Source organism: Mytilus trossulus, chromosome 7, assembly GCF_036588685.1.
Source record: "Mytilus trossulus isolate FHL-02 chromosome 7, PNRI_Mtr1.1.1.hap1, whole genome shotgun sequence".
In the NCBI taxonomy this organism is placed as follows: domain Eukaryota; kingdom Metazoa; phylum Mollusca; class Bivalvia; order Mytilida; family Mytilidae; genus Mytilus; species Mytilus trossulus.
This window is the reverse complement of record NC_086379.1, coordinates 25,912,401-25,934,969: the sequence shown is the minus strand read 5'-3', so window position 1 is coordinate 25,934,969 and position 22,569 is coordinate 25,912,401. Positions and strand designations below refer to the sequence as shown.

The window sequence follows — 22,569 nt, the reverse complement described above, 5'->3', positions numbered from 1 at the left end:
ACTTTACAACAGAAGGTGAAATCATTGATATTAAATTAATATCTTATTATATCTGTATATATAATCAGAAAACCTCTCTCATATATATATATAACTATTGTTTCCATAGAAACTTTTCAACTTTTACCAATATCTTGTGTTAAAGTGGTACACTGGAGATTCGAAGGGACACTTATGGTTCATATATTTTTCCATTTCTATCCATCTTTTTGTAATCTGTGTGAGCTATTATACAGTATCATCTTTATGTTGTTGGTGTATACATATTGTGTTCCTTGTATCACTTTATAACTGCACAGAAAAACAGGTGAACAGAAAACCAGGTGAAGGAAAAGTTGAAATGTTAAACATTGCTTTGATTTAGCAGCGCTTGTGTGCAAAAATTAGATTGAATGAAATTTATCAAGCACATTAAAAAGATTAGTATGTAAAAATATGTGTAAATGAAGATCATACCTGTCAGCAAATTGTACATAAAGAAAACGATAAAATCTTTGAATGATAAGTTCTGTTAATTCTCAAAATTTAGAATTTTTTATGATAAAATAAAATAAGATAAAATAAAGAATGAACAGAGAATAAATTAAGTTTTTTTTTAAAATAATTCTTGTTTATTTAAACTTCTATAAATCTTGTACATATTATAGAAGCAAAATTTGGACAACAAATTTTTAAATAATGAATTAGACAGTATATTTATAATCATAATGAAAAAACATTAGAGATCAGAGATAGAGGACCTGTTTAAAAACAAGCATTGAACATTATCTAAAACAAAAAAACAACTATTACAGTAATACATTGTAATAGATGATAAAATAAAACATGTAATTGTGATATTTGGATATGATAAAAAAAAAAAGAAAAGGCCAAAATATTGATAGTATTTAGAAAAAAATATATATAACTTGCTTTGTATAGAATTATTTAAAAAAATACTGGAGTTGATCTTGAAAAGAGAGTACAAAGTATTCATTTCTATTTCAGACCAGAAAGCTTTGGAGAACGATCGCAGATTAACTATAATTGGTATTGTTATTGGTATCTTAGTCTTTGTTTGTATCTGCATCGCTTCATATCTACTTGCCAAGTAAGTACAACTATTATATATACACAGGAGTCAAGGCCAGGGTGGGGGTTCAAGGTCATTAGGTGTTATTGGTATCTTAGTCTTTGTTTGTATCTGCATCACTTCATATCTACTTGCCAAGTAAGTACTGGTATAATATAAACACAGGAGTCAAGAGGGTGAGAGTTCAAGGACATTAGGTGTTATTGGTATCTTAGTCTTTGTTTGTATCTGCATCCCTTCATATCTACTTTCCAAGTAAGTACTGGTATGATATATACACAGGGGTCAAGGCCAGGATGGGGGTTCAAGGTCATTAGGTGTTATTGGTATCTTAGTCTTTGTTTGTATCTGCATCGCTTCATATCTACTTGCCAAGTAAGTACAATTATTATATATACACAGGAGTAAAGGCCAGGGTGGGGGTTCAAGGTCATTAGGTGTTATTGGTATCTTAGTCTTTGTTTGTATCTGCATCACTTCATATCTACTTTCCAAGTAAGTACTGGTATAATATAAACACAGAAGTCAAGAGGGTGAGAGTTCAAGGACATTAGGTGTTATTGGTATCTTAGTCTTTGTTTTTATCTGCATCACCTTATATCTACTTTCCAAGTAAGTACTGGTATAATATAAACACAGGAGTCAAGAGGGTGAGAGTTTAAGGACATTAGGTGTTATTGGTATCTTAGTCTTTGTTTGTATCTGCATCACTTTATATCTACTTTCCAAGTAAGTACTGGTATAATATAAACACAGGAGTCAAGAGGGTGAGAGTTCAAGGACATTAGGTCTTATTGGTATCTTAGTCTTTGTTTGTATCTGCATCACTTCATATCTACTTGCCAAGTAAGTACTGGTATATTATATACAGAAGGGTCAAGAGGGTGGGGGTTCAAGGTCATTTAAATAGGTGTAATGAGGAGAAAAATGTATTAAAGACATTTATATTTACTTATTAGGTAATTGTTCCGGCTAAAATTATTCTTTTGCACCCTTAAGCAATTTAAGATGTTGAAATATGTCGTATTAAGTATAGGCAATTATTGTTTGTAGAAATTGTATTTTGACCTCTAGATTGATTTTCCAAGAACCAGTAATGCATTAGGAAAGAAACATAATGTCTCCTGTTGTCTATGAAATTGACATATTGTAAAAACAATTGTCTTTTTGTAGAAAATTTTATTTTGACCTCTGAACTTCATTTTGACCTCTGGATGGATTTTTGGGTAATTGGGTTGCTGTCTCCAACATATCAAGAATCTCCCCTTTGTTCATTTGTAAATACATACACATACCTGTTAATTTTTTCAAAATTTCAATTTGGGAGCCTCCATGGGGGATATCCCCCACAAATACGTGACTGTTGGCGCTGCAGGTATGCATACAATCAGACTCAATGGGTCCAAAAAATATTATAATGAAGAAAGATAAAAGGTGTTTGAGAATTTTCCCCAAGGTACCCATAATGCATCCTGAAAGAGGCATAATGGCCCCTGTTGTCTAGAGGGGTATATAACGTTTCCAGATAATAAATGGCAGAGAGTGTACCAACACATTAGGAATTGTAGACATTGTAAAGGGGCTTTTTTTTTGTCAGAGATAAATGCAGTTTTTAAAAATACTAATGGACATTCATTCAAGATTGAGTTAAAATATCCATTGCCCTCATTATTTGACCTTTTTTACGTCACTGTAGAACATTAGAATGTTTAATGGCTTTTAATAAAGCCTCATTAAATGTAGAATCTCCATTTTCAGAGAGAACAGTCAGGGATAATAATGTTTAAGAAAAATAATGTATGGTTAACCTTCATGATTTTACATATTGTGAAATCTTTTGCTAAATAAACTTAATTTTCCAGACAGCTATAGGGCATATCTGTAAATATATAGATTCTTTTGAATCTATTGACATCTATCTGAAGTTTTAATGTCAAAATGTAGGATTTCTTTATGAATGGGTGTGTTAGCATCTGAGATCATCTTAGTTATCGTGTACTGAAAATGAGCTCTGGATTTTTCAATGGCTTTTTTTTATATAGAATATTTGATTCTTTCTGGTTAAATCCAGAAATTTATGAAAAAGGATGTCCTCCCTAGAAAAGTGGGGTTTCAGTCAAATTTTAATTGATATTAAAACCTGGGCCTGTACGTATGCATAAAACAACTTAAGTTAAGGTATCCAATCATAGTACTAATTTATTGTAGGAAATGTTGAAAATCTGTCCATTCGGAAAAATTCTTAATTTGAGTTGAATTATGCATTTATAAGGGCCCTGGTGAATAGTCAGATCACTACATCTTTCAATGGTAAACTCTTTTGGATCTATCAGCATGGGAAACATATGGAATTTTGTAGGGCACCTTTAACTCTGACTTGAATGCATTTTTTTCCACATTAGGACAATTTATATCAATGAATATCATAAAATTGAAGACCTGATCTGGATTAAACTTTATCAGTAACACTCAGAGCAGAATATTTGAAATCTAGGGCTGTATAAAAACATGAATATATGAGGAGCTAATCATCACCAATAGGGAATAAAAGTGACTTATGCTTGAGATATTGCTATTAAATAACAGTATTTCTTGAGAATATCGTCATATACAGTACACTGAATAGGGATTAACACATATTTTCTAAACTTTAAACTTTCAAGTTTAAAATATTATATCTTGATTTACTTCATCCTTATGGTATATGGGTTTTTTCCCTAAGCATAAACATTTTCCTAATCCAATTGAATTTAGAATTGATACTGTTTCAAATAGTACTATTTGTTATGTTGTATTTTAGGAGAAGAAGAAATAGATTCTTCCGAAGGCAGGCGGAAAAGAGGCAGCAAAATAATCAAACTAAAAACATTCCACCTTCGTACAGCAAACTACCTAGTCTAGATGAAGTCTCAGAGATTTCAAAGTTCAAACTGTATGAACGTGTAACCATGAATCACAGGGTGAGATTATATACATATAAGTGTTGATTCCATGGGTTAAAACAGTCAACTGTGTTGCAATAATTGGGGGTTGAATATTAACAGGACTCAATCAAAGTACATTAAATTGGGGAATGTGTCAAAGAGACAATAAACCAACCAAAGAGCAGAAATCAGTCAAAGGCCACCAATGAGTCTTCAATACAGTAAGAAAATCTTGCACCCTGAGGTGGGCTTCTGAGCTGGTTTCTAAACAAAAATGTGTACTAGTTCTATGAATATAGAATATAAAGGACAAAGTCCAGCACTTGATTAAGCATGTACAAAAAGCTGAGAAGGCCACAAAGGTCACAAAATAGGTGTTCTGTCTGTAAAACCAATGCTAAAGAGGGGTTTCTTCTTGGCTGTGTTTAAACTTTATCTTATAGATATGCAGAAATATAATGATGAAATTAAGATTGTAAACCTGATACCTCAAAAGTGAGAGAAATGCTCTGTTTGCTCAATAGTATTTGCAACAATTTTTTTCTAGTTCTTAGACCAATTTTGATGTCATCTTGAAATTGCAGAAATCTTTCTCACTGAATATTTAACAAACCACAACAATCAATACATAAATGTTGGGCAAATACTGCTGATTATAGACCTGTGTATGAGTACCATATGATGAAAATCTAAGTGATGAGGTTAAATACTGCTCTCTTCTCTCTTTTATTGAAAAAATAAGGGAGTATACTGTACCTAAATAAAAATGCTGTCTGTTTTGATAAAAATAATCTCAATAAAGATTAAAATGTTTTAGTTGTTTCTGTAATACTCTGTATATAAAAACACCATGATAAAAGGATTAAAAAAAGTAATATTTTATTTAAATTTATTTTGTAGGAGACCCAGACGGATGAAACAAGTTTTGTCACTCCCAACCCACATACAAACTTGAATCTGTATCTCAATCCAATGGATAATGAGGATTTTATAAGGAATGCAGGTCCAAGACGTAATTCTCGTTCAAGGTTGTCAGGTATATCAGATGGTCGAAGAAGTCAGCCTTTAAATGGCTCTGAAAACCATGAAAATCGGAATAGTTCTAATAATAATATGACAAGCATTGAACCAGTTATAAAAAATGAGAAGGAATTAATGGCATATAAAAAACCAAAGGTCCCTAAATTTAGTGAAGGTGATTTAAGTAGTGATGAAGAACAAATTAAAAATTCATTGCCATCCCTTCACATCAGTGAAGAGGACCAATCAAGTGCACCTTTAGTGAGGAAGTCTAACCAATCAAGTGTTCCTTCTATGGAGTTATCTCCAGACTCTTCTCCCAAGAGAGACAGTTCTGTTGGAGTTCACAATCCTGTGGTTGTTTACACTCCTACAAGTAACAGTGAAGATAACTCTGAAATCTCTTCATCAAGTGAGTGTTCATCATGGAGTAAAGAGGAACTCCGACATTTGAATAAAAGTAGAAATTCAGAATCTAACATTCATAATGATAGTAATTATTCATGGAATGAGAGAGGTTCACCTGAACTGGTCAGAAAGACAAATCGCCGTAGAAGTTCAAATGATTTGAGAAAGAATTCAATTACTAATCAGAATGAAATGTATTCTCATTTAGCCACCAGTGGTGCCAATTTTCACATCTATGATCTACGCGATGACGACATACCTAATTCAATACCAGTGTGATTCTTGGACATTTTATTTCGTAGGGCACAACAAAACAACAGTATTTAAATATTCTTAAATTCCAAGCAATGTATCAAAAATTCATAAAGACATAGTACTTAAGCATGTTTAGTATTACAAATACTATTATTATGGCCAATTTTATCAGGGTTATGATTTCATTTGTACATTTCATTTATTGTTCTTTGAATTTTAATATCTCCAATATTCTTTGTATAACTCAATCAGTTAAACTTGAAGTTTTTTTTTTTTAATTTGACAACTTTATTTTGTTATAACTTTAGTTATAAAATTGTGTGTAAAAATTTGATGTAAAAAAATAGTTGTACACAACTGTGTTTTGTATGAAAATCCTGTCTCACTACCAAAATCAGTTACTATTCTCAAAAATGTTGAATAGGTAAGAAACTCAAGATTCCTTTTTGATCATTTTACAAAAGCTATGAATTTGAGTGATGTAAGAATGAAGAATATATGGAAGTCAACTCTTAGGGACCAAATATTAGTTTTAATATTTCATTGTTGTTATGTTTCACAATATAGAAAGAGTTTCTTTCAAGTGTATTTATGAATGACTTTTGATTTTAATATTAGAACAAAAAATGTTTGTTCTTTTTAATAAGTTTATGTTTGCTTTTTTCCGACCTATATCTTAATCATAGAAAGTGTTCATTTAAAAATACATACAGGGTTCATTCATTACAGTAATTATATCTTGCAGTTACTAAGCCACACCAATTTAATATTAATTTCAAAAACCAATTGTTAAGTCAAAATCTATGTTTTTAATAAACTTTTCTTCTGAATCACCTGTATTTATAAAAAAAAACAACACAAAAAGTGTGCTCTTCCAATTTTTGAAATAAAAATCCATAACTTTGGCCAGTCAGGATGCAAAATGATTTTTGGATTCAAAAAGTTACTACTCAATCAATCGTATTTATTCTGAAATAAAAAATAAAAGAACAAAAAATTGCTTTGACTTTGTCTGATTATTTTATTCTACAACAAATCTTAGGTAGTCTACAATTTTTTTTCCCTATTAGGACGGGATTATAGTGACCAATGGTCACTCATAGTTATTTTAGATTTTGTGCTTTACAATAATTTTAAGTTATTCCCCTTTGAAAGCCATATTTTATTTTATTTTTAAAACTATTTTAATGGATATCAATTGTTATCATGTTTGTTTCTTTAAGATTATTGTGTTTTAATTGTAATAAAAATAAAGCTGAACAAATACACTGTACTTGTATACTTGCAATATTTGTTTACTTGTTTGTTATCAAAGTACCGGTAATGTATTTACATGCAATGTGACATTTGTATAACATTTAGATATCACATATTTTTACTTTGCGAAACACTTTAGAAATTATATTTGTAGAATGTACTACAGTGACTTTTACTAGAAAATATTGTCCATTTTATTGAATGGATATTTTAAGGAACTTTTATGGTCTTAAAAAAAAGCACCATTTATGTAATCTACTTGTAATTTTAAAAGTACATTTGTTAAGGTTTTCAACAAAAGCATTTTCAGTGATCATACAGGAGATATTATACTTATTTCTCCAGAAATCCATCAAAATCTCATTAATTTCAAAATGAAATATTTTATTATTTCATTTTTTCATTAAAATTGTGTGAGCATGACTTTTTCAAAAAGCATTCATAAACATTAATAACTACATTTAGTTAATTGCAGTACTTAATTGACTTATAATATGATACTAGTGAAAGCTAAATGGATTTTTGCTACTTTTGATTTTTTTTATACCAAATTTAGAAAAACAAATGCTTTAAAAAAGAACAAAGTGTTAGAATTCTGTCCCAATATAAAGTTCAGAAAAAAATATAATTTTGTTTGCGACTTGTAATTAAAATCTAGTGCTTTTTATATATAAAAATCCAACCATCCTCATGAGAAAATATTCAGTTTTTTTTATTATATAGAGCTACTTTTCAAACTTGAATAAAGAAAAGAAAACTAAACATTTCCACCCTGCATTCGGTATTTTGTTAGCAAAAAGAAATTAAGAATAAGATATAAATTTTGCTAGGCCTCCTTATAGTTTTTTCTGCTGGAAGTGTTCTTCATTTAATATTTGTTTTTACTCTAGAGGATTAATGAATATTGATTTTATATAATATACATATTTACTGTCACTTTGTGGAATTATGAATTATTGAAAAGAGTATATTTGATAGCAGAGAATGTCTGCAATTGTTATTTAATAAATATTTGATACGAAATTAACATTAGATATTCTCACAAGGTCATATGAAAGGTTGTGGGGAGCCACTTACTATGTAATGTGTGTTAGGGAAGAGTCGCTGAAATAGGTCACTATTCAAATCTTCATGAATATATGATGAGGTCAAGAAATTAAGATGAAATATACGACAAGGTTACTGATTGAGTGATAATTAACTATCTGAAACTGTAGTTCAAATGCAATCAGCAGAGAAAAAAACCCTCAGTCTTTAATGCATCAGAAAGTTGTCAAATCTTAATTAACTCTTGAAATAGTATGATCTTCATAGCTGAAGGTATATTGCTTGTCAACAATACAACATTTATGTTAGAGTGTATCTTTTTGTTATAAAAAAAGCATGGAAGGGTTGGGTACTGGATTTATCTATAATTTGTACATTTTCACTTTGATCTTACTGCCATATATGTAAAAGATCATGGACTAGATACTTGAAAATATTGGGCAATGATGTTAGTATCAATGCAGCAACATCACACTCAAGTTTATCCCCTAAGGCTTGCTTGATGTTAAAAACGAAATTATCTTTATTCTATATGTCTCAGATGTTCACCCTATCACAGTCTGCTCTCCCTTTTTGATTATACAAGTGTTTAAAAGATTTAGTTTGTTTGTTTTTGTCTGATGATGCTTGCATTTTAACAATATGATAGTGATCAGTTTTATTGGTCATGGTAACATTAAAAAAAAATCACACTGGATCTAATCTGATTGGATACACCAAGATCTGGGTCCATCAAGTATATAACTCCATTTCCATGTGACTTGAAAATATCTTAAAAAAAAAATACCAGTTGACAAAAATGGCCAAATATAGCTCTGGCTAGCTTTATTAAAAAGGATATGTTTTTAATTGACTTTTAAAACATCTTTTTATTTCTAATCGTTTTAAGCCATTGTAGCATATTATATATCAACAAAATTTCTAGTCAGACTCAAGATTGAAACCATTCGTGAATATAAACCCATATCTCCATTTTAGTTAACAGTGCTTTGTTCATGATTTTCATCCTCATATTGTTCATGGATTTAATCTAGATGTTAGTTATATGTGAACTGTTATATTTTCATTCTTTTTTATTGTATATAATCTTGACATTCCTTTTCTTATTTGTATATATTAGATTCCTATTTATTAAAACTCTTATATGATAGATAAATCATGCTTGAAGAAGCTTAATAATGCATTTTATAGTTGTACAAGATTATGTGATCATATTAATTTATTTTGTTAATTGTCAGGTTCAAGCAAGTTGTTGTTTAAAAAGTATATGCTATGCAACAATTTATCTCTATTACTGAATGTGATATTTTGGAGAGAACACAAAAGTCTGTTTTTGTTACGTCAGTTACAGATGGAAGTATTGAAGGAAATTAAAATATTTAAAATAATGTTTTTTTTTTTTTTATCTATAATAACTGATTGAAATGTTTTATTAACATAAAAAAATGAACGAAAAACAAATAAGTAACACATTCACAAACGACAACCACTGAATTACAGCTGGCTCCTGACTTGGGATAGGCACATACATAAATAATGTGGCGGTGTTAAACATGTTAGCGGGATCCCAACCCTCCCCTAACCTGGGACAGTGTTATAACAGTACAACATTTGAACATAAGACATTTGTTATATCTTGGTAACAAGCATATAGGGACTCAGAGGATGTATTTATCATCACTATGAATATAAATAGAGGTGGTATGGTTGCCAAAGAAATAACTATCCACTGAAGTTCAAATGAGCCTCCAATAATGAGCAAAACCCATACCATATGGTCTGCTTTTATATGACAAAATTTGAATCAATCCAAATGATAATCATAAAATCAAAATAAATAAAATAACAAAAGAATTTACTGAAGACAAACATGAACCAAATACAACCACTAAATTACAGGTTTCTCAGTTAAAGAGTTTGGGCACATACAGAATGTGGAAAGCTAGGTTAAAATGTTTGTGAGTTCAGGTATTATTATATGGGGAAACAAATTTTGTTAGAGGATTGGAGAAGCCTTATAATGTGTTAATTATCGGACTATAACTGGATGCAGACCCAAGAAAACATATTACACTCAATACGGATTAAAGTCAGGTTGAAAAACAAAAGCTTTATAGGGGTCATAGTCACTGGCTTAACAGCTTGGTCTAGGCATGATCTTTGCCTTACAAAACACAGTGCAGTGAGGTGAACATTATTTACATTCTATCCATGCCCATGTCATGAAATTTATTAATGATTTTATATATTCAGATATTTAGATAACAATACTTTACTAATAAAACGTAAGGCTATTGAAAATTACACATGATGCAAAATGCAGAAAGCTAAAAGCATGCATGGCATATGAATCTTATCTGTTTTACCTGTAGTTATATATCTATTTATGGACAAAGGAAGATAATTCAAAATTTGACCTTAATTCTTCCCATTGCTCAGTTCAATACAGTTAACAATGAAAAAGGATCACTCAGTGTTCCCAGTGAAGAGCTTAAATTTTCCATGAGGTATTTAATGTTCAAACCTTAATACTGCAGATAAAAAAAAGCATGCACATAAATTATCCATTATCTGATATCAGCATACCTCCACAAGTCTGGTAGTAATGATAATCTTAGGCATGCCTCGTATAAAATTTAAAAAAAAAGTTTAAATTCTGCTTTGCAATCACAGAACAAATTCTAAACTGAGTCCTGTTTAGTTATTATTTATAATGTTTCTTTTATCCTCTGATCCAAGTATTACTGACAAGAGAAAAACCAACTATATATGTTTAGTTATTATTTATAATGTTTCTTTTATCCTCTGATCCAAGTATTACTGACAAGAGAAAAACCAACTATATATGTTAAAGTTATTATTTATAATGTTTCTTTTATCCTCTGATCCAAGTATTACTGACAAGAGAAAAACCAACTATATATGTTTAGTTATTATTTATAATGTTTCTTTTATCCTCTGATCCAAGTATTACTGACAAGAGAAAAACCAACTATATATGTTTAGTTATTATTTATAATGTTTCTTTTATCCTCTGATCCAAGTATTACTGACAAGAGAAAAACCAAACATTGATTCACTGTCGGCTAATATTATTTACAACAGAAAACGTCTAAAGAAATGTTTTATAAAATTCTTTGAAATCCTAGAAGTTTAAGCTAAATCATTAGGACAAAAGATGACAACTAGAATCTTGGATTTCAAAAATTATATAGTAAATGCCTCATTAATTTAAGATGGGATAAACTGATATAAAGTATAAGTGTCATTTTAATGAATTTTTCAAAGTTTTTAATTAGTGTCACAATTAGACAAACAAGGTTGAAAAAACTAGGATGTGACGGTGACTGTGACCCATACATTTTCATTCTGTGATTTATACACCATCAGAATGATCTGAAAATGTTACTATACAAATCCTTGGTAAAATCATTATCCTATTTCATATTATAAAGGTCAAGGGTCAACAACGTCCATAAGAATATAGAACTAAAAGCTGTTCAGCATTACAGAACTCATGTAATGGTTTAAATTGGCCTGTCTTGTCTTCAAATAATTTGCTCTTCAAATTTGGTCAGAAAACTGAAGAGCAGCACATGAAAATAGAATATGTTTAAAATCAAGGTCATGTATCAAAGTTCAAGGACACTTGTGCTCTGATTATGTAAAAGATAAAGGACAGGGTGGAGACTTTACAATGTCTTTGATCTGATTTCATTACAGCTGTTGATAAGAAATACTTCTGATTACATTACATGCAGAGTGTTTTATCCCTAAAACAAAATATCTCATTTAATCAAGTTTTGTTACAACTGGATGATAACTTTGAATTTTAACATCACAGACGGCAAACAGATTCCTCCTTTTAAAAGGTTTAAATAACACCTGTTTGAAGCTCGAGGTTTGAAGTAATCCTTACACTATCACCTTTTGATGTTTATTTCAATACATAAAGTTTGATTCATTTTGAATTTTATTCCAAGTGCATGCTCAATTTTCAAAATACCAATCAGTCAAACCTGTATAAAAAAGTCACCATCAAGACAGAGAAAGCTTACCTCATGAAAGAGCTAAACTTTGAATTTAGGTTCGAAATACAAAGTTACTATTAGATTAGGACAAGACAGTGGCCTGATAAAAGACATTTTTCACATTTTTTGAGATGACCATTGTAGCAGGTCTCGTGAGAGCCTTATATGAGGGGGGATAGGAGATCATAGGACCTTTATCGGGACTCCAGGATCGGGTGTTTTTAAGCTCAGATTTCAGGATTTACCCTTTCATGATCTGGGAATTATTTTTTCAAATTTCAAGATCTCTGGATTTCGTGATCAGGACCCCTCATTTCCTCCCTCTTATATAGCTGATTATGCAGTATGGGCTTTGCTCATTGTTGATGGACTTACAGTGACCTATAGTTGTTATTATCTGTGTCATTTTGTCTCTTGTAAAGAGTTGTCTTATTGGCAATCACACCACATCTTCTTTTGTACATTGTTGGTATATGACATACATGATCTAATGGAAGAACTTTACTGTTTCTCCTGTGTAGGCAGAACCAAACAAAAAAACAATATTTGAATGTATGTAGTAAAATCACCATACAAAAACATTTTCAGAAATGAAAGAAAATTGACCCAGTAACTGCTGCTCTCAGTGTAAATGGTAATACATTTTGCTCCAGTTTCTATATCATGACTATGAATGCAAGCTTTTGTCCAGTTTTGACATAGTTTATATAAGTTTTAGGTAATTATCTTTAACGACAGAAAGTACTAAAATGTTGATTGCGTAAACAGAACTAAGTCAATTTCTTGTTAAATTATGGAAAAATTAAAATTTTCTCTAGATTATGTTACAAAGAAGCTCTTGTAAAAAGTTTACCGAATTTCATGATGGTCTTTAAGAAGATTATTGATGATTTAAGAACCCGAGATTGAATTTAAAACAAGAGTGCTGAAATGTCTCGCCTTCTTTACTAATCAATGATATTATGTGGATAGTCCTAAATATAAAGCTTTACTACAACTATCACATAAACTCAACATGATCCAAGAAAATGAGGTCAAGGTCATATACCAAACAAGAAATACATAAACAGTTTACAATCATTCTTTGATACACTAAGTATAGTTGACCTATTGCTTATAGTTTCTAAGAAAATGACTTAACCTAGAAAACTAAACATTGACCAATGAAATGAGGTCAAGGTCAGATGAACCATGCCAGGCAGACATGTACAGCTTAAAATCCTTCGATTCAACAAACATTGTTGACCTACTGCTTATAGTTTAAGAAAAACACAAAACACAAAAACTTAACACTGAGCAATGAACCATAAAAATGAGGTCAAGGTCAAATAAAACCTGCAAGACTGACATGTACATTATAAGATATTTCCATACACCAAATAAAATTGATCTATTGTATATAGTAATAGAAAAAAAGATCAAAAATCAAAATCGTAATTTAACAACTGAACCATAAAAATGAGGTCAAGGGTAGATGACACCTGCCAGCTAAACATGTACACCTTACAATCATTCTGATAAAAACTGTTGTTTTGAGTTTATTTCAAGTCCAAGGACCACAAAATCATTAGATTGGAACAAAATTAAATGTGATCTGTAATTGTCATCATAACACTTTATACCAATTATAAAATCAATATCATAAAGCAAGAAGAACACAAGTCTGGAAAACTGATTTGATTGACAGACAGACAGACAGACAGATGGACTTTGTCAGCAGGGGACTAAAAAAGATGATTTAGCATTGCAAATAGAGTACTACGGACCCCAAACTATACAAAACAAAGAACTTAAAACTTCCTTTAACCAATCTTTAACCTACACCAAATGAAAAATATTACCAGATATAAATTACAGGACTGACAGAAAAAGCAGATAGACAAACAGGCTCGAAAAACTAATGCATATTTACTATCAAAGGTGGGCTTAAAACATAAAAATCTTATAACAGATAAACATAATTAGAAAAATATTTTGCTTCAATAATCAAACATGAACACACATATTTTTAATATTTTTTAGAATACTCAGAAAATGAATGTATGGGTAGAGGTTTAGATTTCTTATGCACATGACTTTTCAACAAAGTTCCAAAACAATTTTCAATCAATTTTTCCATATCAGTGAAACACCTTCAAATGTAATTTTTTCAACAAACAATGAAATCAATACAATTCATTGTATATTTTGAATACAGTTTACCAGATACTATTTTGAAAAGTCCAATTGTACTGCAATAATCAGTTTTAAGTTGCCTATAAACAACCAAGAAATACATAAAGACATGAACACAGTTTGCATTTCAATTTAAACCAATTGTCAAATCAACATTAAAAAAAAAATCTATCTGCATTGCTGATGTAGACTTTGTGGTGTGATGTATTCCCATGCTGGAAACATCTGGTTTTCCCTCCAAAAATGAACAATGAGAATTGATTTTGATCAACCATATGTTATATTTGACCTTATCATTTCCAAATTCATTTATACTATCCAGACAAATGTCAATGTATACAGCTGTTATTTAATAGACCAAAGAGAAATGTGACCTTTGTCAATGAGGTTCAAGGTCAAAGGAAGGTCCGTTTGAGGGATGTGATAATAGATTGATGAGGAACACTTTTGTAATGTCAATTGCAGATCCATATAGAGCAAATGTGGTACATTTTTTTCATAAATTATCAGACCATTTTTTAAAGTTACAATGAGGTTGTTTAGACTAGACAGGAGTGTTCTATGAACATTATAGATAAATGCATGTCTGGCATATTTTTTTCTATAAATTGTGTTGTTATAAATTAGGTCATTAGTTTTCTTGTTGGAGTTGTTTCATAATTTTCATGTTTTGTGTCTTTAATAGCTTACTTTACTGAAGGGTGTTTCTCATTGCTGAAAGCAGTACTGTGACTGATAATTGCTTATATCCATGTCCTTTGAGCACAGGGGGATAGTTGTCTAATAAGTTATCAGACTACATTCATACTGAACTTTTTGTTGAGAAATTTCTTTGTCCTGTTCCCTAGACCAATTATCCAACTATGCTTTGTTAAAAGGCAGATGTCCATGTTTCCTGTCCTCTTAAACTAGGATTGGAACACTGTACGATACATGAATATACATGTAGTGGTTACTGTTGATTGTGATCTATAGTTACTAACATCTGATCAGTTGTTTTCTGGTGGATAGTTGTCTCATTGGCAATCATACCACATCTCGTTATTTTTATAATAATAAAGATTATTCATCTTTAATGTTTTGATGCAGTTGTTTAATGAGACTGGTTTACAGTATAGTGAGTATACACAGGTTTCAATCTATTTGTTTACCCTTTAGACACTAAAAATAATATTAGAATACTTGTCACATAGTTTTTTGATATACAAAGATGTAGTATGAGTGCCAATGAGATAACTCTTCATCCATTTCACAATTTGTAAAGTAAACCATTGTACATTTGTAGGTCAAAGTGTGGCCTTCAACATGGTGTCTTGGTTCACACCTAAACAGCAAGCTATGAAGGGACCAACAAATGACTAGATTAAACCATTCAAACTGGTAAAACCAACGTTATAATCTATATAAAAAAATGAGATACACTTATGAACCCCATCAACAAACAACAACCACTGAACATCAGATTCCAGACTTAGGACAGGTGCAAACAAATGAGTCAAGTTTTAAACATTTTAATAGGCACCAACCTTCACCCAACCTGAAACAATAGTGTAACATTACAACATGTGTCTATATTAACAAGATATGTATAAACATTTATACATAAGAAATCACCCATGAGGTATGGGCTGTGTTCATTGTTGAAGGCTGTACAATGACTTATAGTTGTTAGTTTTTGTGTCATTTGGATTTTTGTCTAGAGATGTCTCATTGGCAATTATTCCTACATCTTCTTTTTTATATTTGTTAACCAAAAAAAAACCAAGATATTTATAAGTATTATTGTTAAAGCAATGAAAGGTAATAGATCCTAAACAGCTAAAAGAAAAAAAATGTCAAAATATTCTCAACCTAATAGATGGAAAAAGATATAAAGTAGCATTGTTGTTTCAATCAAGCACCTTAAATCAACTTCCTAAAAGCAGAAGTGAAAATCTTCAATAATGAACTTGACCTCCATTTTGTCATGAGCAACAGCATATCAAAATTTGAAACCCATTGATTTAACTTTGAAGAGTTCTTAAATTAAAGCATATAAACAATATAAAGTGTATTTTTGCAATCAAGCACAATTTAAGTCTGAATGTCAAACTAATAAATTAAATATTACAATCTTTCTTGATTTCCAGTTTGTCTTCAGTAAAAACATATAAAAAATTTAAAAAAGTATTGGTTGGATTGTCTATTAGTTCAGAAACAACTGGAGCTGCTGGCCCAACAGCGTGACATACAACCCTGATCAACAGGCATTCTGAGAGTATTGCATGGGAATATATAGCCCTACTGCAGTTAAAAATTAATTGTACTTGAACATAATGCTAACTTGATCTTGTATTGGTGTAAATTAAATTATGAATATCAAATTATCATCTTCAAGCATGACAAAAAAAATGTGGATAACTGAATATTTGAATGAATTTTCAAAGTCCAAGGACCATAACTCTGCATAAAATTATCAGACCAAAACCAAATTTGAACATAATCTGTAACTTGTCATGATAAAACAATATATCACATATCAAATCAATATCTTCAAGCACGACAGACAGACACATAGATGGACTGAGCGCAATCCTCTCTGACTACATCGTCTTTGGACTAATGAACACAGGACTTGCAGAAAACACAGTTTAAAATTCAATTTATTACATTAGTTGCAGTGTATCACACTTGTCACGAAATTGCTACATATAAGCAAAGAGAGATAACTCTATTTATCTTTTAAATTTTATTTCATATGTCAGAGAAATAATTATATTATTTCCTTATTTCCATAAAGAGCAGTAAGGGAATATGTTAGGTTGTATATAAAATAATTATAAATGTTACACATTCAGACAGAATTGAATAAATAACATAGAGACTTAACAAAAAAAAGTACATTTTTATTTTACATTGAACTTGAAGGAAAAAAATCACTGCACTTTTTTTTCAAATAATTATTATTTATGATAAAATTGTACTGATTCTAATATTTTGGAAGTGAGGATTTTAATTTTTTTTTGTGTGTACCAACTTTGAGGGAATGAAAGAAAAAATATTTATGTCGATACTTGATTTGACTGTTTTGCATGGGATCCTAGGATACATTTATACTATACATGTACTTAACATTGGATTTTGTGGTTCATCTAAACACACTGAATCCACTAAAACTGATATCCAACAAATAGTAATATATCTGTTCCGGACCATATGAGTATTTGGACCATACGCGTATGGTCATGACCATATGGGTACGCGTATGGTCGGGGTAATTAACACTCTGTGACAGTTTACTTTAAATACGTCTCAACTCTTCATATGGTATGACTGTTCATTAAAAAGACGCTATCATATAGGTAACTTTATATTAGTTTATATAATCGTTACAAAAACATTAAAAAAAAATAGAAGTTTCAAATAGTTAATTTTATTTACTTGTCAAAACTATAATAAACACATTTTATACCAATGGTCATTGCCGATGGTCATTACCGATGGTTATTACCGATTTGTTATAACGAGTAAATGGCAATATGTCGACTTAAAAAAATATTTCAAAAAATTTCTTAATGAACTGTTACACAAGAAGTCAATTGAAAGTAACACATTTTAAGTTGTTTTGTGAATATGGTGTATTGCAGTCGTGTTACGATATTTGAGATCTAGAGCTTCTTAAAACATCGTAGATATATCGGAATGGCCCAAGACCTCGGTATGACTGTACGCAACTGCAAAAAAGGCTAACTTTTCATTCGCAAACAAAAGATGTAAATGAAAAGGATCGTGCACAACAAGGACTAGTAAATGCAAAAAAACTATGATACCGTGTGGAAGGAACTGTCACCTCAAGCCTACATGCAAGAATGTAATTAGCGATGAAAACTAACTAGGGCATCAATATTTAAATTTTACGTAGTCTTTGAATTTTAAAATTAGTACATTTCATGTAATCATCATTGCTTTTTAAGATAGTTTTTGTATTGATACGTTTATAATGTAATTTGAAAAAAATACCTATATGGTCCAAATACTCATATGGTCCGGCCCGTTAATAACCAAACGAGTATTATACTCATATGGTCAGACCATACGCGTATGACCCATGACCATATGCGTATGGTCCGAATACTCATATGGTCCGGAACATATCCACAGTATCAATAAACTTTGCAATGTGAAAAATTATAAGACAGGCATTTGTTTTTTAGTTAACAATATACATGTAATTATATTCTGACTAGAATACACAAAATATTTCTACATCATGCTACATACCTGCCAACTGTCACTATTTGCGGGGGATTTCCCCCGTGGAGGCTCCCAAATTGAAATTTTGAAAGAGCAATTTTGACCACAATTTTAAACAAAACAATTAATTTTACAATGACTGATGGCTTAAAAAATTATGAAGAAGCCAAAAAAACAACATTAAAATGTATTTGAAGGCCCCCTTGCAGGTTTTTGAGGACTATGGCAGCCATGTTGTACACAAAACCCCCATGGGCATTTTGAAAAGTTGGCAGGTATGCATGCATTTGCACCAAATTATACCAATTTCAACACATTTTTAAATATCAAGTAACAAAAGTAACAAATACATACTGGGTATACACACATATAAATAAGTCATAGTACATGGATTTCTACTAATTAATGCATATTGAATCATGACAAACTTGCTGGATTTACAATCAATAAAAAATATATCCTGGCTACACAGGTAAGTTGTTTTAAAATCTCTTGTGTTAGACTTGATATGTATGGGACATATGTTACTTTCTTCACAAATCATATGTGGAAATAAACAAAATATATCTATTTAAAAACATAAACATTATACAATATACAGGTATATCATAAAAAAATAGAAAAAATACACTAATTTTGATTTAAAAGAAATATACTCATCATAGATACCAAGACTAAATTTTGTATATACGCCAGTCACATGTTTTGTCTACAAAAGACTCATCAGTGACGATCAAATCCAAAAAAGTTAAAAAGGCCAAATAAAGTACGAAGTTGAAGAGCATTGAGGACCAAAATTCCTAAAAGTGTTGCCAAATACAGCTAAGGTAATCTATGTCTGAGGTAGAAAAGCCTTAGTAATTCAAAAAATTCAAAAAATTCAAAATTTTGTTAACAGTTAATTTATAAATATAACCATATCAATGATAATTCATGTCAGCACAAAAAGTGCTGACTACTGGGCTTGTGATACCCTCGGGGAAATAAATCTTCACCAGAAGTGGCATCGACCCAGTGGTTGTAAATAAACTCATCATAGATACTATGACTAAATTTTGATTTAGAATAAATAAAAATCTGACTTGAAAAATTAGTACAGAATATTTCCCTTTATAGTGCTGGTACACTAAAACAAAAAAAATCAATAACATCATTTAACTAACAGTTCATGGCTATAATATAATATAAAATGTTTTGATTTAGTTTTACAAAAAAATCTACATGGAAGATATTTTATATGTTTGTACACTGTACCTGCCTTCCTAATTGTTTGCTGCCAAGAGTCATGGAAACAAGTACAATATATATATAACATTTTGGCCATAAAATAAATAAAGCAAAAAAAACCCACTTTCACTCAACAGCATAGAATTATACAATTTTATGTAGTATTTCATGCATGGAAGGTAAAATTTGTAAATGACTAGTTGATTGACTCCTCTACATAGAACTGTGCAAATATAGCACTAACCGAAAGACACATGGAAACTTTGCAGGAATAAAATTAAAGATTATAAAAAATATATATTAAAAAATACTTTTTTTTTTTTTTTTTTTTTTTTTTTTTTTTTTAAATTTATCATATTTTAATGAAATCTGTACATTTGTTAGTTTAAAACATCAAGTACCGGTACCTTATCCCGGCCTCGTTAACATTAGTAAATATCATATTTATACAGTTGTTAGTATTTGTTAGTATTATACAGTTCAATTTTCAATATTTGAAAGAAAAAAAAAGAAAAATAAACAGAACAAAGTTTACTAATGAGATTTTCAAATACAATTTTTTGTATAACAAATGCACAGGTTTTGAAAAATATATATACTGTTTTCTATATTAAATTCCTCTTTTCCTTATTTGCACATGAACGTAATAGGTTATACACATTTGTATGCATAATAGTTATATACACTAAAAAATAGTTTGATACATTGCAGATAATGATTTTAAGACAGAGGCTGTTTGGATATGAAATATATACAATATATGTGAAGTCTATTTTGGTTTTTGTTTTTTTTGTTTTTATGATAGTAAAGGAGTCCAGGGGTTCCAGCAGTTTTCTGCCCTACTGAGTAATTTATTTTTATAGAATATATTTTTTTCTATCAATAAGTTTTCCTTCAAATAATTTTTAAGTGCTATTATATTGGTTTGTTCCATAACTAATTTGCTTCTATAGATGTAGAATTTTGTTAGCAGAAGTATTATGTTTCTTATATCACTTTTATCTGTTTTTGTTAAAATACCAAATAAAACCAAATCAATATTTAAAGTTAGTTCTATTTCTGTCTTCTCAAATATCCAGAAGTTAAGGTCTTCCCATAATTTTGATATATATGGGCACGTCCAGAATATATGTTCTATTGTTTCGACCCCTCCGCACCCAAAACTGCAAATATTTGTATCTTTAATTTTTATTTTAAGGAGGAGTTCATTTGTACCTAAGATTCGATGTATTATTCTGTATTGAAACCACTGCAATTTTGAATTTTTTGTTATATGAAAGGGCAGTACATGAATATTTTTCCAATTGAAGTTTGCATTGAGAATTAATGACCATTTTTGTTCACATTTTTGTTTAAGATTTGATTTGTTACCATTCAAAATGTTATACATATCTTTTGAACCTTTCTGGGATTTAAAAAAAACCTTTAACACTGAGGGCAAAACAGGACCGTTTTCTCTCTTTAAGTCATTTGGACATATTTGATATTCTTTTAAATACTTTTTGATTGACGAAATTAGGCCTTGATATGTGAGAAAATTAGTTTTAATATTGTATACCTTATTAAAGTGATCAAAAGTCATAAAATTTCCATCTTCCTGTAACAAGTCATTGATCAGCCAAACCCCTTTTTTTGTCTAATCTTTATATAGTACTGGATTGTTACCAATCTTTATTCTATCATTCTTCCATAAAGGGCATGTTTTAATTTGACAGTTATTTTGTACATTTTGTAGATCTTGCCAAGCGTCAAATACTTCTTTCCAAAATGGATTATTCAACTTTTTATAAGGACCAAGAAATTGCATTTCCAAAAAATTCAAATTTTCTGAAAAGAGGAATAGTTTTACTAGTTTTGAATTATTTCTATTAATTCTTCTTATCCAGGTTAATTTAAGACCTTTTATATAGTTTTCAATATTTATCATTTTTAGTCCTCCTAAACAGTGCGGTTTGGATAAGGTGTCTCTATTGACTTTATCTGGTTTGTTATCCCAAATAAAGGAAAATATTTTTTCAGTAAAATGTTTCAGCTTTGTGCTATTTGGACTAGGTATGGATAGGAATAGATGGTTTAATTTTGATATTATAAGTGTTTTTATCACTGTAATTTTTCCAATTGGTGAGAGTATTTGATTAGTCCAAGTTTTTATAATGTTTTCAATTTCTTTTAACCTTGGGTTATAGTTTAAATTTTCAATTTCACTAATATCCACTGAGAAATTTATCCCAAGAAGTGTAAATCTGCTGGAACCCCATTCCAATCCCCACTTGACACACATAGTTTCTTGGCTAAACCTTTTCTTCCCAATCCAAACAACCTTGGTCTTGTCTAAGTTTATATTGAGACCTGATAAATCTGCATATTTATCTAGAGTACGGAGAGATGCATCCAAAGATTCAGGTGATCCATCAAGTATAAGAGAGGTATCATCTGCATATTGTGATATGAGATATTCTGAGTCATCTATAGTGATTCCTTTAACCTTGTCATTATTTCGTATAAGTATACCCAGTATTTCTGCACATAGTAAAAATATATAAGGTGATAGGGGATCCCCTTGTCGGCAGCCCCTCTGAATCTCAAAAAAATCTGAGAGATGGCAATTTTGAGTTACTGCAGATTGAATCTTAGTATAAAAAGTAGTGATCCAATGTTTAATAGAAGGCCCAAAATTAAAAAAGTCTAATACACTTTCAATAAAACTCCAAGAAATTGAATCAAACGCCTTTTCAAAATCAATAAGGAGGAGAATACCAGGTATATCATGTTCTTCTGTATACAATAAAATATCATAAATTAGTCTAGTATTTTCACCAATATATCTACCAGGAATGAACCCTGTTTGATCATTATTTATGAGAAGTGATAAAATAGACTTCAAACGCTCTGCTATACAGCTAGACCCTAGTTTATATAT

The 22,569-nt window shown here is 30.2% G+C and overlaps 1 protein-coding gene across 6 annotated transcripts in view; it reads left to right on the top strand.

Annotated features, from left to right (window-relative positions):
- The window catches only part of LOC134724840 (pro-neuregulin-1, membrane-bound isoform-like), a 51,806-nt gene extending 42,435 nt beyond the window's left edge, over window positions 1-9,371 (top strand). For all 6 annotated transcript variants that reach the window (XM_063588132.1, XM_063588130.1, XM_063588129.1 and 3 more), the window contains 3 exons: window positions 988-1,090; window positions 3,873-4,032; window positions 4,897-9,371. In XM_063588132.1, coding sequence (XP_063444202.1) covers window positions 988-1,090; window positions 3,873-4,032; window positions 4,897-5,703 — 1,070 coding nt within the window. In that variant the 3' untranslated portion in view covers window positions 5,704-9,371. The remainder of the gene's footprint in view (window positions 1-987; window positions 1,091-3,872; window positions 4,033-4,896) is intronic.
- The last annotated feature ends 13,198 nt before the right edge of the window (window positions 9,372-22,569 follow it).